General features: G+C 52.2%; 1 protein-coding gene across 6 annotated transcripts in view; it reads right to left on the reverse strand.

Moving 5' to 3' along the window:
* Nucleotides 1–1,239: 1,239 nt before the first annotated feature.
* Nucleotides 1,240–13,129, reverse strand: part of ZNF618 (zinc finger protein 618) — a 183,858-nt gene continuing 171,968 nt past the window's right edge. For 3 of the 6 annotated variants that reach the window (XM_046023168.1, XM_046023169.1, XM_046023167.1), the window contains 2 exons: nt 9,625–9,726; nt 1,240–8,996 (listed from right to left, as the gene is read on the reverse strand). In XM_046023168.1, the coding sequence (XP_045879124.1) occupies nt 7,480–8,996; nt 9,625–9,726 (1,619 nt within the window). In that variant the 3' untranslated portion in view covers nt 1,240–7,479. The remainder of the gene's footprint in view (nt 8,997–9,624; nt 9,727–13,129) is intronic. The other 3 variants (XM_046023171.1, XM_046023170.1, XM_046023172.1) reach the window with 1 other exon arrangement.

Here is a 13,129-nt window from a genome sequence, read left to right on the forward strand (position 1 = left end):
TCTGTGCCCCGGAATCTGGAGCCCGGGCCACTCACTCCCGCGGGCCACAGAATCCTTCTGTCCAGTCTGCCCTGAATGAAGACTCAGCGTGGTTCTCAAGCATCCTTACCTGAAATCTTCTCTTCAAGATACTGGTCACATTTGGTACAAAATCAATGTGGCTGCTTTAGTAACAACACGTACCCCTCTTTTTAAAAACCCAGAGGCTGGCCCTTCGGCCGCATGAAGGCTCTGGGCCATGCCCTTGGCCTTCTGGAACTGTGATGTTCGGACTTGGGAGAGGACTCTTTGAGCTACAGGAGACTCCTGACTTGTTTTAGATGGCATGGAAACTCCTCGATGAAACATCAGTCAACTGCTCTGGGCCATGTCCCCGGGGTACTTGTCACAGGAAACTCCCACAGGATGGTCCTGAGGGCAGGGTTCATGCCCTGTGGGACGGAGGGTCCAGCTCGGCAGCCTGTCGAGGATGCTCCACATGCGATCTGGTGGGATTTGTCCGGCCAATCCATGCAACATCCTCTTCGGGGACCGCACCCCACCATCTGGTTGAGGCCAGGAGAAAGCACAACAGACTGTTTCGACAGCAGCACACCCGCACCCTCCGGCCCACTCAGACCGCTGCTCACCTTCTGGGGGCCTCACCTCTCCTTCGACCTGCCCTCAGCTTGACTCGAAGCACTGACGTGCGTGCCAGGGGTGCGAGGCTCCGGGTGAGACTGAGCTGAAGTCCACCCAGGCTGGTACCCCAGAACTCACTGTGGAGGACACAGATTTTTAACACGTTTAGAGCCACAGATGTCATCAGCAATCTGGCAAAGCCGCACCCTTCCCTAGAGGGAAGGGGATACAACACACAGTCACACCGGTCACCCAAGGGTGCTGAGAACAAGGACACCAGAGCCAAGAGGCACAGCAGTGGCCACAAGGCAAACGTGGCTGTGTCCCTGAGACACCAGACATGTAGGACTCATAAGTTCATCCTCCTTCCACGGGACAAGGGTCCCTAAGCAAGGCCCACAGGGGCCTTAGCACTGACCTCACACGCGCTGAGCCGACTCTGGGCTGGACGTGTCCGCTCAGCTGAGATGATACCCTGACCTCACCGTGTCCCCTCAGCATGGACTCCGTCTGACTCTGTCGCGCCCAGCGGTCCTGCCTCTCGCCCATCTCTATTCCCATCTCTATTCCCCCGCGCCACGCTGGATGACATGGCCCAACGCCAAACCCAAGAAATAAGACCACACACCACCATCTTCCTAAAGGTCGTTTTATTGTAAAACCATAAATACAACACTGACATGAAATCATTTAAGTAACTGATCCTCTCTAACCATTAAAAGGATGTCTTTTTGCCTTGGCATCAACCAACTGGGAAATAATGTTGCAAGAATTCGGGGGATGGGGGGTGAATTCTGGGCTAGGGCTTTTGGCGATTTAAGGAACCAAGTGGAACCTTCCTCTTCTTCCTTGGGAATGTCCCACTTTCGGACAAGAACAGACAGGTAAAAACAGCAACATTTAAACAGCTCAGTTTTAAATTTTATTACTCTGTAAAAATCTTTTTTTTTTTCCTTTTTTCTGTTCCTTTCCTCCATTTGACATCAGAAAAAGTTTTAAACATCACGAAACTGATTTGGCTGTAAATGGAGATACGGTACCAAAACAAAATGAAACGAAAAAACCCAAAGGACAAACAGAAAACCCTAAATAAACCCTCAAGTTTGGTCTCGGGGGTTTACAGATCACAAGAACCGTCAACTCAACCCCCATGCAACGTGACTCTTGGAGAGCCGCCGGAGCCACACCGACGACACGGGAGACCGCAAACAACGTCTTTTGTTAATTAACACAGCAAGGGTGACACTAGGTAACTTTTTTTTAAATACAGTACATGGTACACAGGGCCCCAAGAGGGCCCCTGCATGAACCCCTCGTGAAGACTGGAGCCAAGCACTGGCTGTTTATAAAAATATTGTGTTGCTACAAAAGTATAAATTAATGCTACCGGTATTAAGAAATATTAAACACATAAAACTTATAAGGATTAAGAAAAATATTCATTAATACCTGTAGAAAACTCTGGCCTAAAAAAGATATTTTTTTTGTGTTTGTTTTTTTGTAAATTTTTTTTGTATTTTTTTTTTTTTTTAAGATGACTTGAGTTTCTTGCACTCGGAGAGAGAGACACAGTCAGATGTGCCTATGGTATTGCCTAGAACATCTTTAACTACTGAGAAAGGACAGGGGTGGGGGGTGCACGCACGTGGTTATTGAGCGGGGCGTGGGCAGGAAGGGGCACCAAGGCTTTCTCAAGATTTACCTGATGTGAAAGAATCACCGACGTGAAGTTTGCAGGGGGAAAAGAAAAAGGATCAGAACACAACTGAAAAATAATTTACGCTTTTTAAAAAATATCTCTGCTTCGGGTGGTTGTACAAAATGATTTCCTGATGCTTGAGATCTGAATGGCCCCGGACGCACTGCCCAGCAGGTCCCCTCTCTCCCGGTTGGCGAGTCCCAGCCCCACGCCAGTCCACGAGCTGGCTCACCACCCGGGAAACCCGGCCACCCTGGCTGGGCGGGAGGGAGGGCCCCGGGCAGGGACCGGCTGGCACCTGGGCTGTGGGAGGAGGCTTCCCTCCAGCTGGTCTCAGACCCCACGGTCTCGGCCAACTGGACATCAGGAAGCGCCACAGGGATCCCAGGCCCCTGAGGTTGTGGACAAGGCTGGGCTGTGCCCCTTTAAGGAACTTTGGTTCGAAGAGTCAAGGTGCCCAGTGGGGACGCGCAGGTGGGTAGGACCCGTGGGTCCCGATGCTGACGCCCAACTGCAGACCTAGCCAACCCTTCTCTGGACAGGAGTTGGGTCTTGGAAGCAACACCCATGGCAGCGGCGGGGACGTGAATACAGTGAACAGCGACCCCGGGATCTTCACCCTCATCAAAGCCGAAGCAGGTGCCTCCTCTCCCAGAAACCACAGGGCCCCCTCCGGGGAAAGGCAGGCCTCTACTGACCACGACCCTCAAACCCAAATGAGAGAGGAAGAAACACAAAACGGCGACAACAAAATCCTCCAGAAAACCCTGAAGAGGGAACCCAGGAGGGAAACGTAAGAGGAAAAACAACACCGTATCATTGGTTCACCATAACTGGCCTAGCAAACATGAGCCACAGTGAAGAGAGAGACAGGTCCAGCTGGAGCTGGGGCAGGGCTGGCAGGACTGAGACCGGAGCCCTCGCCTACCGTCTCCAGGGGACAGCCCGGGCCGGACTCAGCCACTCTGTTCTAACCGGCAGCCTTTCCAGGAGCTGTCAGGTACATCCCAGGAAAACGGGCATTGCCACCATTCTCAAGGCCAAGGGCAAAGCTATGAACTCACCCCAGCTCCGCCGGGCAGGAGGCAGCTGCCCACCACACCCCGTGTGCCTCCTCTTCCCATCTTCGCGAGCACGTCCATCATGGTGACAACATCCAGGCACCGTCCCCTTCCCGGCTGTTGCTCACAGGACCTTCCTCCTCCATCCACAACTCAGCTTCACTCCGAACCTTTCTTGGGAATGTGTGGCCCCCGAGAGTGCGTGCCATATCCCTGATGTCTCTCCAGGTGGCCCCTCGCTGAGGAGTCTAGTCCAAGCCCAGGCAGCAGCAGGTGGCCTCAGCCGAGCACAGGGGACCCCCGAAGGCCGAGGTTCAGCTTCACAGTGGAAAACACGCCTTGCAGAGTTTTTCCCTGGGGGTTCTTCAAAGTGCAGGAGATAAAAGAGGAAACTCAAGGGGAGAACACTTGCCAGTTTACGAACCAGGTGTAAAAAGAAAGTCCTTCCTTGGACCGTTCTCTCCTGACCAGGAAACCTTGTACCCTTTTCCCACCAAGAGCCAAAGCCTGAACTTGAAGTCCACGGCTGTCGGGTGGCACGTGCTCGGGGATCCAGCGGCAGTTTTGCTCACCAGGCCCTTCCGTTTTGTTTCCCGGTTTCTAACCACTATCTGAGGCCTGGCTGGTGGGCCCAGGCGCTGGGAGGGAGAATGGTGTTGGGACCAGAGCATCCGCGCCCAGGCCACTCAGATCGACCACTCATGAGGCTGCAATCCTTGGCCTTGGCTTTGGTGGTGAAGCCAATGGACATCAGATGAGGGGAGGACATCCTGCAGGATGGAGGCGTGCTCTCTCTTCTCCCCTCTGGGATCCACGTGTGTCAAAACCAGACCACTTCCGTCCCGGGAATCACATGGCTTGAGTCAAGTTGTGTCCAAGTTCAGCAGACGACCACACTAAGCTGCCAAAAACATGACTGAGATGGCCCTATTGCCCGGCCTGCCAGCAACCAACGGCCTGTGGTAGAAAGTCCCACAGTGGTCACAGAACGCAGGGAGCCGAAGACAAAATCCTTCGCAAGGTCAGTGCCAGGGGAGGAGCACGGAGATGAACTGGAAGAGTCGACCCTCAATCCTTTGGCTAAACTAGAATTTGGATAAGGTGGATATTGCTGGAAATGAGGGACCAGTGGCTGGACCTGTGAGATCTTTGGGTTTTCCTAAGCTGTTCACTGCAGCAAGATTTGCACTACGGGAACCGCATGCATGAGGCAGGCCGAAGGGGCACCTTGATACAGCCGTTCCTGTTGGTGACACCTTTCGGGGGAAACCAGCGGCTGCAAGAGGCAAAGGACTACCTGCCACCTGTTACCAAATCCAGATGAGGCAGCCCCAGGAGACAGCTTTCAGAGCGCCTAGCAGCATCTCTCTTAAACCTACAGAGCGAGCCAAGCCCAAAGGGTTGAAAGGAGGTGGTAAGTTAGAGCAGAACGAGGGTGACACGTATGACACTTAGAGTGTAGCTAACCAGACTTACAGACTTTCATTCTGGAGGGCAGACAGCCCCGTGTTCTGAAGAGAATATGGAATGCTCTAAATGAGTCTCTGGGCTTGGTCTCTGATGGTTCTGCAAGAAAGTGAAATGTCTGGCCCGATAATGGGGCAATGCAGAACAGCTCTGCTCTCGGGACAGGGATGGTGGGCTCCAAGGCTCTGCTCCCACCAAACACACAAAGCTCTGATCCTCCATGTGTGGTGGGAAGTGCCAAGTCGTGGACCCTTCTGCAGCAGCCTCGCAGCTACCTTCTGGAACGTCCCCAAAAATCAGATCCCTGCTGCTCCCACTCTCTCTCTCGTGACATGAGGTGACTGTCCAGTGCAGATGGAGGCTCTTCTGGTGGTGTGACCCCGGCTGGAAATGTGGGGGAAATACCTAGAACTTCTCCAGGAGAGGCAAGGGCACACTGGTTCCTGAGACCACCGCTTGCAGGAGCGAAGGTGTGAACAGCCTGTTGTGATGCATTTCAGTTTGTCCAAGACTCGAGGGAAAAGCTGGGTTAGTTCTCATGAGGCGACATGAGCAGGCCTGGCCCCCAGGCACACCGTTCTGGTCTAAGATCGATCCTAAGCCTTCTCGAGTGTTTGGACCAACTTGACTTCCCGATCTGCTACGGACCCGGGGAGGGGCCTGTTGTACAGTGCTTTTTGGAATCGAGGTATCTCACTGCTAAGTAATGCTTTATTACCAAGAAGGGAGGGAGCGGACTTGGTCAACCCTCAAGATGGTGAAACATGCCTTTGCAAAGAGCCCTCTGTGAAGGTGGTCATTCTTAGCCTGAAGCCCTCAGTGTAACTATCTATCCCACTAGCCATGGCCACTGGGGGGCCAGAGGCCACCAGCACATTACTCGTGGGAGGGCTGGGGGGGGGTGAGGTGCTGACCCTGACAGAACCACTTCCTGGGAGGGCAAAGAGGCCACGCTCTTGGCACTTGGACTGAGCGTGTAGAACCTAAACTGCTCACAGAGAGAAAAATCCATCTTTCACAGCCTCGCATTAAATGCGGCCTGATGCCACTGTGCCCTCCAGACATCAACCGTTTGGCCCCCAAGGCACCAAGCTCAACTACTGTCCTGGCAGGAGGGCCAAGGCTCACAGAGGGGAAGGACCCCCCTCCCAGGTCTGGGGCAATGGAACCAGAGGAACCCCATGGGGCCCCGGCGAGGGGGGAGGGGCTGAGGGTCTGAGGTGCGACGGATGTGAACATGGAGGGACTCGGGAGTCCCTGCTGAGCTGGAAGTGTCAGTGACGTGGCGAGTAGTGTGATGCACTCTGGGTACAGAAGTCAGACATTCGTGGTACCAGATGCGGCGAAGCGGGAGGGCGGGTCTTGCGCGTACATTCACGAGCACTCCTAAGCCACACGCTTCCCTATGGCTTCCACCGAACCCCACGTCCGTGAAACCTCTGACTCCAGCCCCACTCCTGGTTTCCAAACAGCAAAGCCAAGTTCGAGGTCTTGGCCGTTCGAATACATGAACATGGGACAGTGCAGGGAGGGCTAATAAAATCCTTAGGCTACTGAAGGTACCACTGAGATGAGCTAGTTTACAGTGTGATTTGAGGAACAAAAAGGGCAACTGAAAAAACAAAAAACAAAACCAAAAAAAACCTCCAAAACATAAGTTACAGACATTCAGTGCCTCCTAGCAGAGTCTAAAATCAAATCTGAGGGAAGAAAAAAAAAAAAGGTAAAAACTGCTAAAATGTTAGGGAAAAAAATTATTAAGGAGTGGAGACAGTATCTATACTTCTTTAAAAAAAGTCTTTTTTTTCTATCTTATATTAAAAAGCAAAAAGTCAGCTTTATATTCTTAAAGTCTCCTTTCCTGATTTGGGGAGATAGATAGGTGTGTTTCTAAGGCGGCTGCCCCGGGACCCCCACCCCCGCCAACGGGGAGGAAGCTCGGCGGCAGCAGCTCAATGCCCTGAAGGTGAACGAGAACACAGTCCAGTGCAGACACTGTCCGTCTGATGCAGTTTGGAGAATCCATGGCAGAGCAGCCGGGGGTTGGGGGAGGCGGTGTGGTCAGGAGGGCTGGGGGGAGGGGGACAGGAGAGGGGGAGACGGGGAAGCCATGGGGCAAGGACAGAGAACGTCAAGTCACTTCAGATCTCAGCTGCCTGAACATTTTACGACATCAGCCTTCTACCAATCTGCACACCTGAAAATGGAGTCTCTGCAGCCCCCTCACTGAGAAAAGGAGGTGAAGCGTCTTCCCTCTTTCCCACATAGCTTTCCTGACACAACGCAGCTTAATGCACAGGCGCCCGCGAGCAGGCGTGTGTGCACGCACCAGGGTTGTGTGTGTGTGTGCACGCGTGCACGAGGCTGTGGGGGGCCGCGCAGGCGAGCACAGCACCCCCTCCCCCGTGCTGCACACCCGCGGCCCACGCGCTCAGACGCGTGCGCACACCACATGCACACGCACGCCGAAAAAGCACTTAAGTTTCCAGGGGGGCGTTTATAATGAGGTCCACAGTGTTTAGAACTTAAATTCCTTTTTCTTTGCGACAGTGTTGTGTGTGTGTATGTGGTTTTTTTTCCCTAACGTTTCTCTTCTCTTTCTCTTGTCTTCCTTGTCAGCGTCCCGAAGTCTTAAAGCATGTTGGATTTCAGAAACATGAGTTTGTTCATGTCTTCCGGACTGAGCAGCCGCCTCCTTTTGATTAGAAGTGCTTGCTCACACATATTTACACACCCGCTCCTGGCCCCCACGGCCGGAACCGCGAGCAGCCAGAAGGCCAGCTTGGCGAGTTTCGTGTGCTTTTGGGTCACGCACGACCAGTACTGGAAGAGATCGGGGGTGGCCTGGAAGAGGGGCTCCTGCAGGTAATCGTACACCTCGTTCTTCCCCAGCCGATCGTCCTCCTGAGCCACGGGGTGCTCGCCCGCGGCGGAGCGGGGCTTCTTGGCGGTGGGCTCAAAGTCGGCCTCCTCGGCCCAGGACTCCTTCACCTCGTTGATGAGCTCGCACACCTTGCCGATGATCTCCTCATGCTGGTAGGGCGGCACAGGCCGCAGCTTCTGCTGCGGGTCCAGGATCATGGCCACCTTGTGTGCCGGGTGCACCTTGAAGTTCTCCTTGAGGGCCTCCAGGAAGAGGTGGCACAGCTTGCTAACGGTGCCCGCGTCATTAGCCTTGGCCGTGAACAACTTCTCCAGCCGGACATAGGTGGGCAGCACTAGCTGCAGGGTGGGCTGGCTCTCATTGCTCAGCTCGATGACCGCCTGCTTGACGGGCGTCAGGATGGCCGCCAGGTTGCTGAGCAGGTGCTTGTTGAGGCTCTGGATAAGGTTCATCTTCTTGGCGCGGCTGTAGAACTCACAGATCTGCTCGTAGCGCTCGTGCACCAGCAGCAGCGAGTCGGTGACGGAGTTCCAGCAGGGCGGCGGCGAGGTCTCCTCCAGTGAGCCGAAGGTCTCCTTGGCCAGACCCGTGGAGCCTGCCAGGTCCTCGCACACATTGAGCAGCTCGATGACCTCATGCATGCTGCGGGCCTGCAGCGTCCGCTTACTCAGCACGCTCTGCACCACCGAGTTCAAGGCACAGGCTGAGCAGCGAAGGCACATGCCGGCCTTGGAGAAGGCCGATGCGCTCACCCGGCAGTCTGTCACGTACACCGTCCTGATCTCCGACATCACGAACTCTGACAGCACGTTCTGCACCCAGTGGTGCACCAGGTCGCCGCTGTCGCGGATGTCTGCACCCTTGACGCCCAGCACGTAGCTCTTGATGTGGTTGCCCTCGGCCTGGTAGGCCGTGAGGATGTAGCACGAGTCGGGGCCGACGCTCTGTGAGTGGCAGGTGACGCCGATGCCCAGGCAGGCGTTGCTGCCCAGGGCGCACGTCACCTTCACCTTCACCTGGTTGTACATGCGCGGCAGGTGCTTCAGCGCCAGCGTGTTGAAGTTGCCCAGGATCTCCGTGACCGAGAAGGCCCCATAGCGGGCGCCACTGTCCACCAGCGTCTGGGCCAGCTTCAGGAACTCCTTCCCGCTTACCACACTCAGGGCACCCAGGTCGGCGCACATGACCCGCAGCAGCCGCTCTGCGATGTTCTGCCGCTCCTTCTCGGGGATCATGCTGTTGGGTGTCAGGCCACTGGTTATGGCTGGCGGAGGACACAAAGAGAGAGAGGTCATTAAACCTGGCATCTGAGGTCCCTCTGTCTGGCGGCAGCCTACCACTCAAGCACCTAGTATTAGAACTGTGAGGAGGTTTCACCTTGCACACCATGAGCCTCAGAGGAATAACGTTCTGGGATTGACTAGTAATGCCTGCCATGAGCATGGGAAGGGAATATAGTGGGACGTGTGCAACATACTTGCTGCATGTGTCATTCACCTAGCCTCTTGAAGCCAACTAGTCTAACTTTTTCAAGATAGGAATTACCCCTAAGAAAGGAATCTCTAAAATAAATGAGGCCACAGCATCAGGAAAGAGCAGCCTACAGAAGTTGCAGACAGTGGATTCCAGTTGTGACTCTATGACTAAATACATGTGCTCTGACCACAAAAAGGTCACCTCCTCTCCCCAGGCTTCCTTCTGCCTGTGCAGTGAGATCAGAATTTCCACGGGTGAGGTCTTAGGTGTGTAAGAGCTTCAGACGTGGTCTCGCACCATCATGAGAGGCACAGGTGGTGGGATGGGGGAGCAGAGGGCAGTGACCGGAGCCAGGGCTAGAGGTGCACAGGGAGGACCTCTGCGAGCCCCCAGGCTCTGGCCTGGGAGAGACCTACTGTTGTTGGCGCTATTCCTCTGGGCCTGGGGTTTCCACTTCTCTTCTACAACAGCAGGCGGTGATCGGGACTGGTTGGAGGCGATGTTGTTCTCATTGTCCGCTGCGGGCACAAAGGGGACAGCATGTGACCCTGAGGTGCAAGAGGCCTGCCAACTCACAAGATGAGAATGACAGCAGGGCTGGTGAAGTCCAAACAAGACTTCTAGGACACAGGCCTGGGTCCCAACCCCGGCTCCCGCTCAGACAACCTCCGATGCTTGCAAAGCCTCAATTCTGTGACTTGGAAGAAGGAAGATGAGGACATGGGTGGGACACATGGGTTGGAAGGACCAACCAGAGAGAATGCAGGGAGAGACCAGAGCACGGGGCCAGGTGCAGAGTAACTGCCCAGTGGGTGGGAACCGCTGCCCCAACTCGACCTGGGAGGCCTCACACCCACACACAACCCCGTTCTAGCTCAGAAATGGGCGAGGGGGGCCAGGTACAGCAAGGGGCCTAAGGGACCTCACATTCTCTCACTTCTCTCAAGTGTGCTTTCCCATCTTTTCAGTTTATTGACTCGGAACAAAACCAAACCAAAGTCCTATAGGATACTAAGTTCTCAACCCCCTTCCCTGTCAGAGGTGGAAACTGACGCCCAGAGACAGGAAAGGATCTGCCCCAGATCACACCAAAAAAACCATAGGCAGGGCTGGGACAGACATCCAAGGTCCCTAATTCCTAACGCCTGCTCCATCATTTCCCAACTTCTGTTTACTTGTGCATATGCAGCTGAATCAAAATGGTACATACTGGGCGCCCCGGGGGCTCAGTGGATTGAGACTCAGACTCTTGATTTCGGCTCAGGTCATGATCTCAGGATCATGAAATTGAGCCCTGTGTCGGGCTCCATGCTGGGCATGGTGCCTGTTTAAGAGTCTCTCTCTCCCCCCTGCTGTCCCTCCCCACCCCCAGCCCACACGGTCTCTCTCTTGCTAATACACAGACAAAATGGCACATGCCTCTTTTCCTCCCTTCACTGCGACTCCTTGCCATTTTTATAGAATCATTTCTGAGCAGAAACGGTCTGAGTACCGGGCTTGTCATTACAAATGACCACACAGTCTTCCGTTGTAGGATCCCCCACGGGTTGCTGAACCACACACCGAGTACCTAATTTCTGGGCCGTTTCCAATAGGCACCTACTGTTTCTGCTATTAAGCTACTTGCCCAATATTCTACTATCATTTCTCTGTGCTTTTGTTGTTGTGGTGGTTTATTTCCGAGACATAATCTTACAGGCAGAATCACAAACGCAAGGAGATGAACAAGCCAATGACACTGGCTCAGGGTTGCCAGAATCTTCCATTGTTCTCAGTTCAAGGCTTGAGGCCCTGGAAGCCAAGGCCACAATTTTAAATAGCAAGCGAAGAGGCTTCCCCAGTATCTACATGTTCAGTCCTGCAGGGGTTAATTAAGAAACTCCAGGAAAAAAACAAAACCAAAAACATCCCCCCCAAAAAACAACAAAAAAGGACCTCCAGGATATCCACTCAAAGGAACATATTCTAATCACTAAAAAAGGTGGTTGCACAGACTGTAATAACAAGAGAAAAGGCATAATGAAATGATCTCATCACAATTTAGACATATTATTTATATTTGTATTTTGGACTTGAAAGTCAAATAACAAATAAATCCATGCACCAAAAAGAGTCTGGAGGTGGTCGGGTTAGGCAGGGGACCGGGGACTTGCCCTTCCACCCACGAAGCATGACCTGCCACAGGAATGGCCCTTCCAGTTGGAAACAACTGTGAATCACAATTCCGCTGCTTTCGGACAGATAACCCAGGTTCTGATCCCAGAAAAGGGTGAAAAAATGTGGTGAATAATACCACTGGCCCAGCTGGCCTGAACGCAGTTCACAGGCGGCAGCACGAGGACAGGGAACGGGAACAGAGCCCAGAGGTCTTGCTGATTTGAAGAGGCAGAAGCCGATGTTTAGGGAGACCCAAGGGAGCTAATATTTACAGGGAAAGTACCAGAGAGGAGGGAGTTATGTAAAGAAAGCGCATGCTGGAGACCTTCAGTAGGGTTCCCTGAAGTCTGCTGAATACTGATTTGCCCAAGTACAGAGTCAAATTCCACAAGATTGGGTAAAGAATCACTAGAAAGCACCAAGTGGAGGGGGCAGGGAGGAAATAATTTGTATTTCCTCAACCAGAAAGGAAAGACGATGTGTAAGGAATTGGGTAGGGTCCCCTCATTATGGGGCAAAATTAACAACAGATTTAAGGGCTGCAATAGACTTGCCCTAATACCTTCTTTTTTTTTTTTTTTTTTAAAGATTTTATTTATTTGAGATAGGGAATGAGTGGTGGGGGGGGGGCGGAGAGGGAGAGGGAGAAGCAGCTGCCCTGCTGAGCAGAGAGCCTGAGGTGGGGCCCAATTCCCAGGACCCTGAGATTATGACCAGAGTCAAAGGCAGAGGTTTAACTGACTGAGCTACCCAGGTGCCCCCTCTACCATAATACATCTTAAGAGTAAGCCTCCAAAGTATCAAGGTGGTCCTATGTTACTAACCTGTAAATCAGAACAAAGTTCAATGTTTTTTCAAAATCTAGCACCTAACAATATAAAAATTCCCAATGTCGATTACGCAATAAAAAATTAATCAGGCCTTCCAAATAGTAAGAACATACAACCTATCAACCAGGAGAAAAACCAATCAATTGAAACAGAGCCACGAAGGACAGAGATGATGGAATTATCCAATAAGGAGCTTACAGCGGTGTTATAAATACCATAAACACGTTCACAGACATGAAGGGAAGCATGAACACCATCAGGAGAGAAACGGAAGATGTGAAAAACCCAAAACTAAAACTAACCAGATCAACTGGAACTTGTAGATATAAAAATAATCCAGGGAAACAACACACTGTATGGAATAAAAGATCAGATGCCACAGAAGAAAAAAAATCAGTGGAGAAAGAGCAAGAGAACCACCCAACATGAAAAACGGAAAGGGTAAAAGGCTGAAGACAGTGAACAGAGCATGGACGCTAGCAGACAGGCAATTTCATATACATGTAACTGGAGTCCCAATGAAAGGGGGTGAAGGTAGGAAAAAATACCTGAAAAAATGGACACAATTTTTCCAAACTAGATTAAAAGTCTAAGTCCAGATTCAAAAAGATCACCGGACTTTAAGCAGAATAAACATAAAGAAAATACCACCGAGGCACAGCATCATGACAAAATCGTTGAAAACCACTGAAAAGAAACTCTTAGAAGGAGCCAGAGAGGGGGAGAAATTACACACAAATGAACAACAGTAAAAATGACAAGAGACCCAGAGGCAATGGAACAAAGCATCAACAGAAAGGATCATCCTAAATTTTTTTTTCAATCAACCTAAAATTCTAAATCCAATGACAGTATCTTTCACAAATGAAGATTTCTGAGATTAAAAAATTCCAAAAAATCACACCTGCGCTGTAAGAAATGTTACAGGAATTTC

Source organism: Meles meles, chromosome 11 (genome assembly GCF_922984935.1).
Source record: "Meles meles chromosome 11, mMelMel3.1 paternal haplotype, whole genome shotgun sequence".
NCBI classification, from domain to species: Eukaryota; Metazoa; Chordata; class Mammalia; order Carnivora; family Mustelidae; genus Meles; species Meles meles.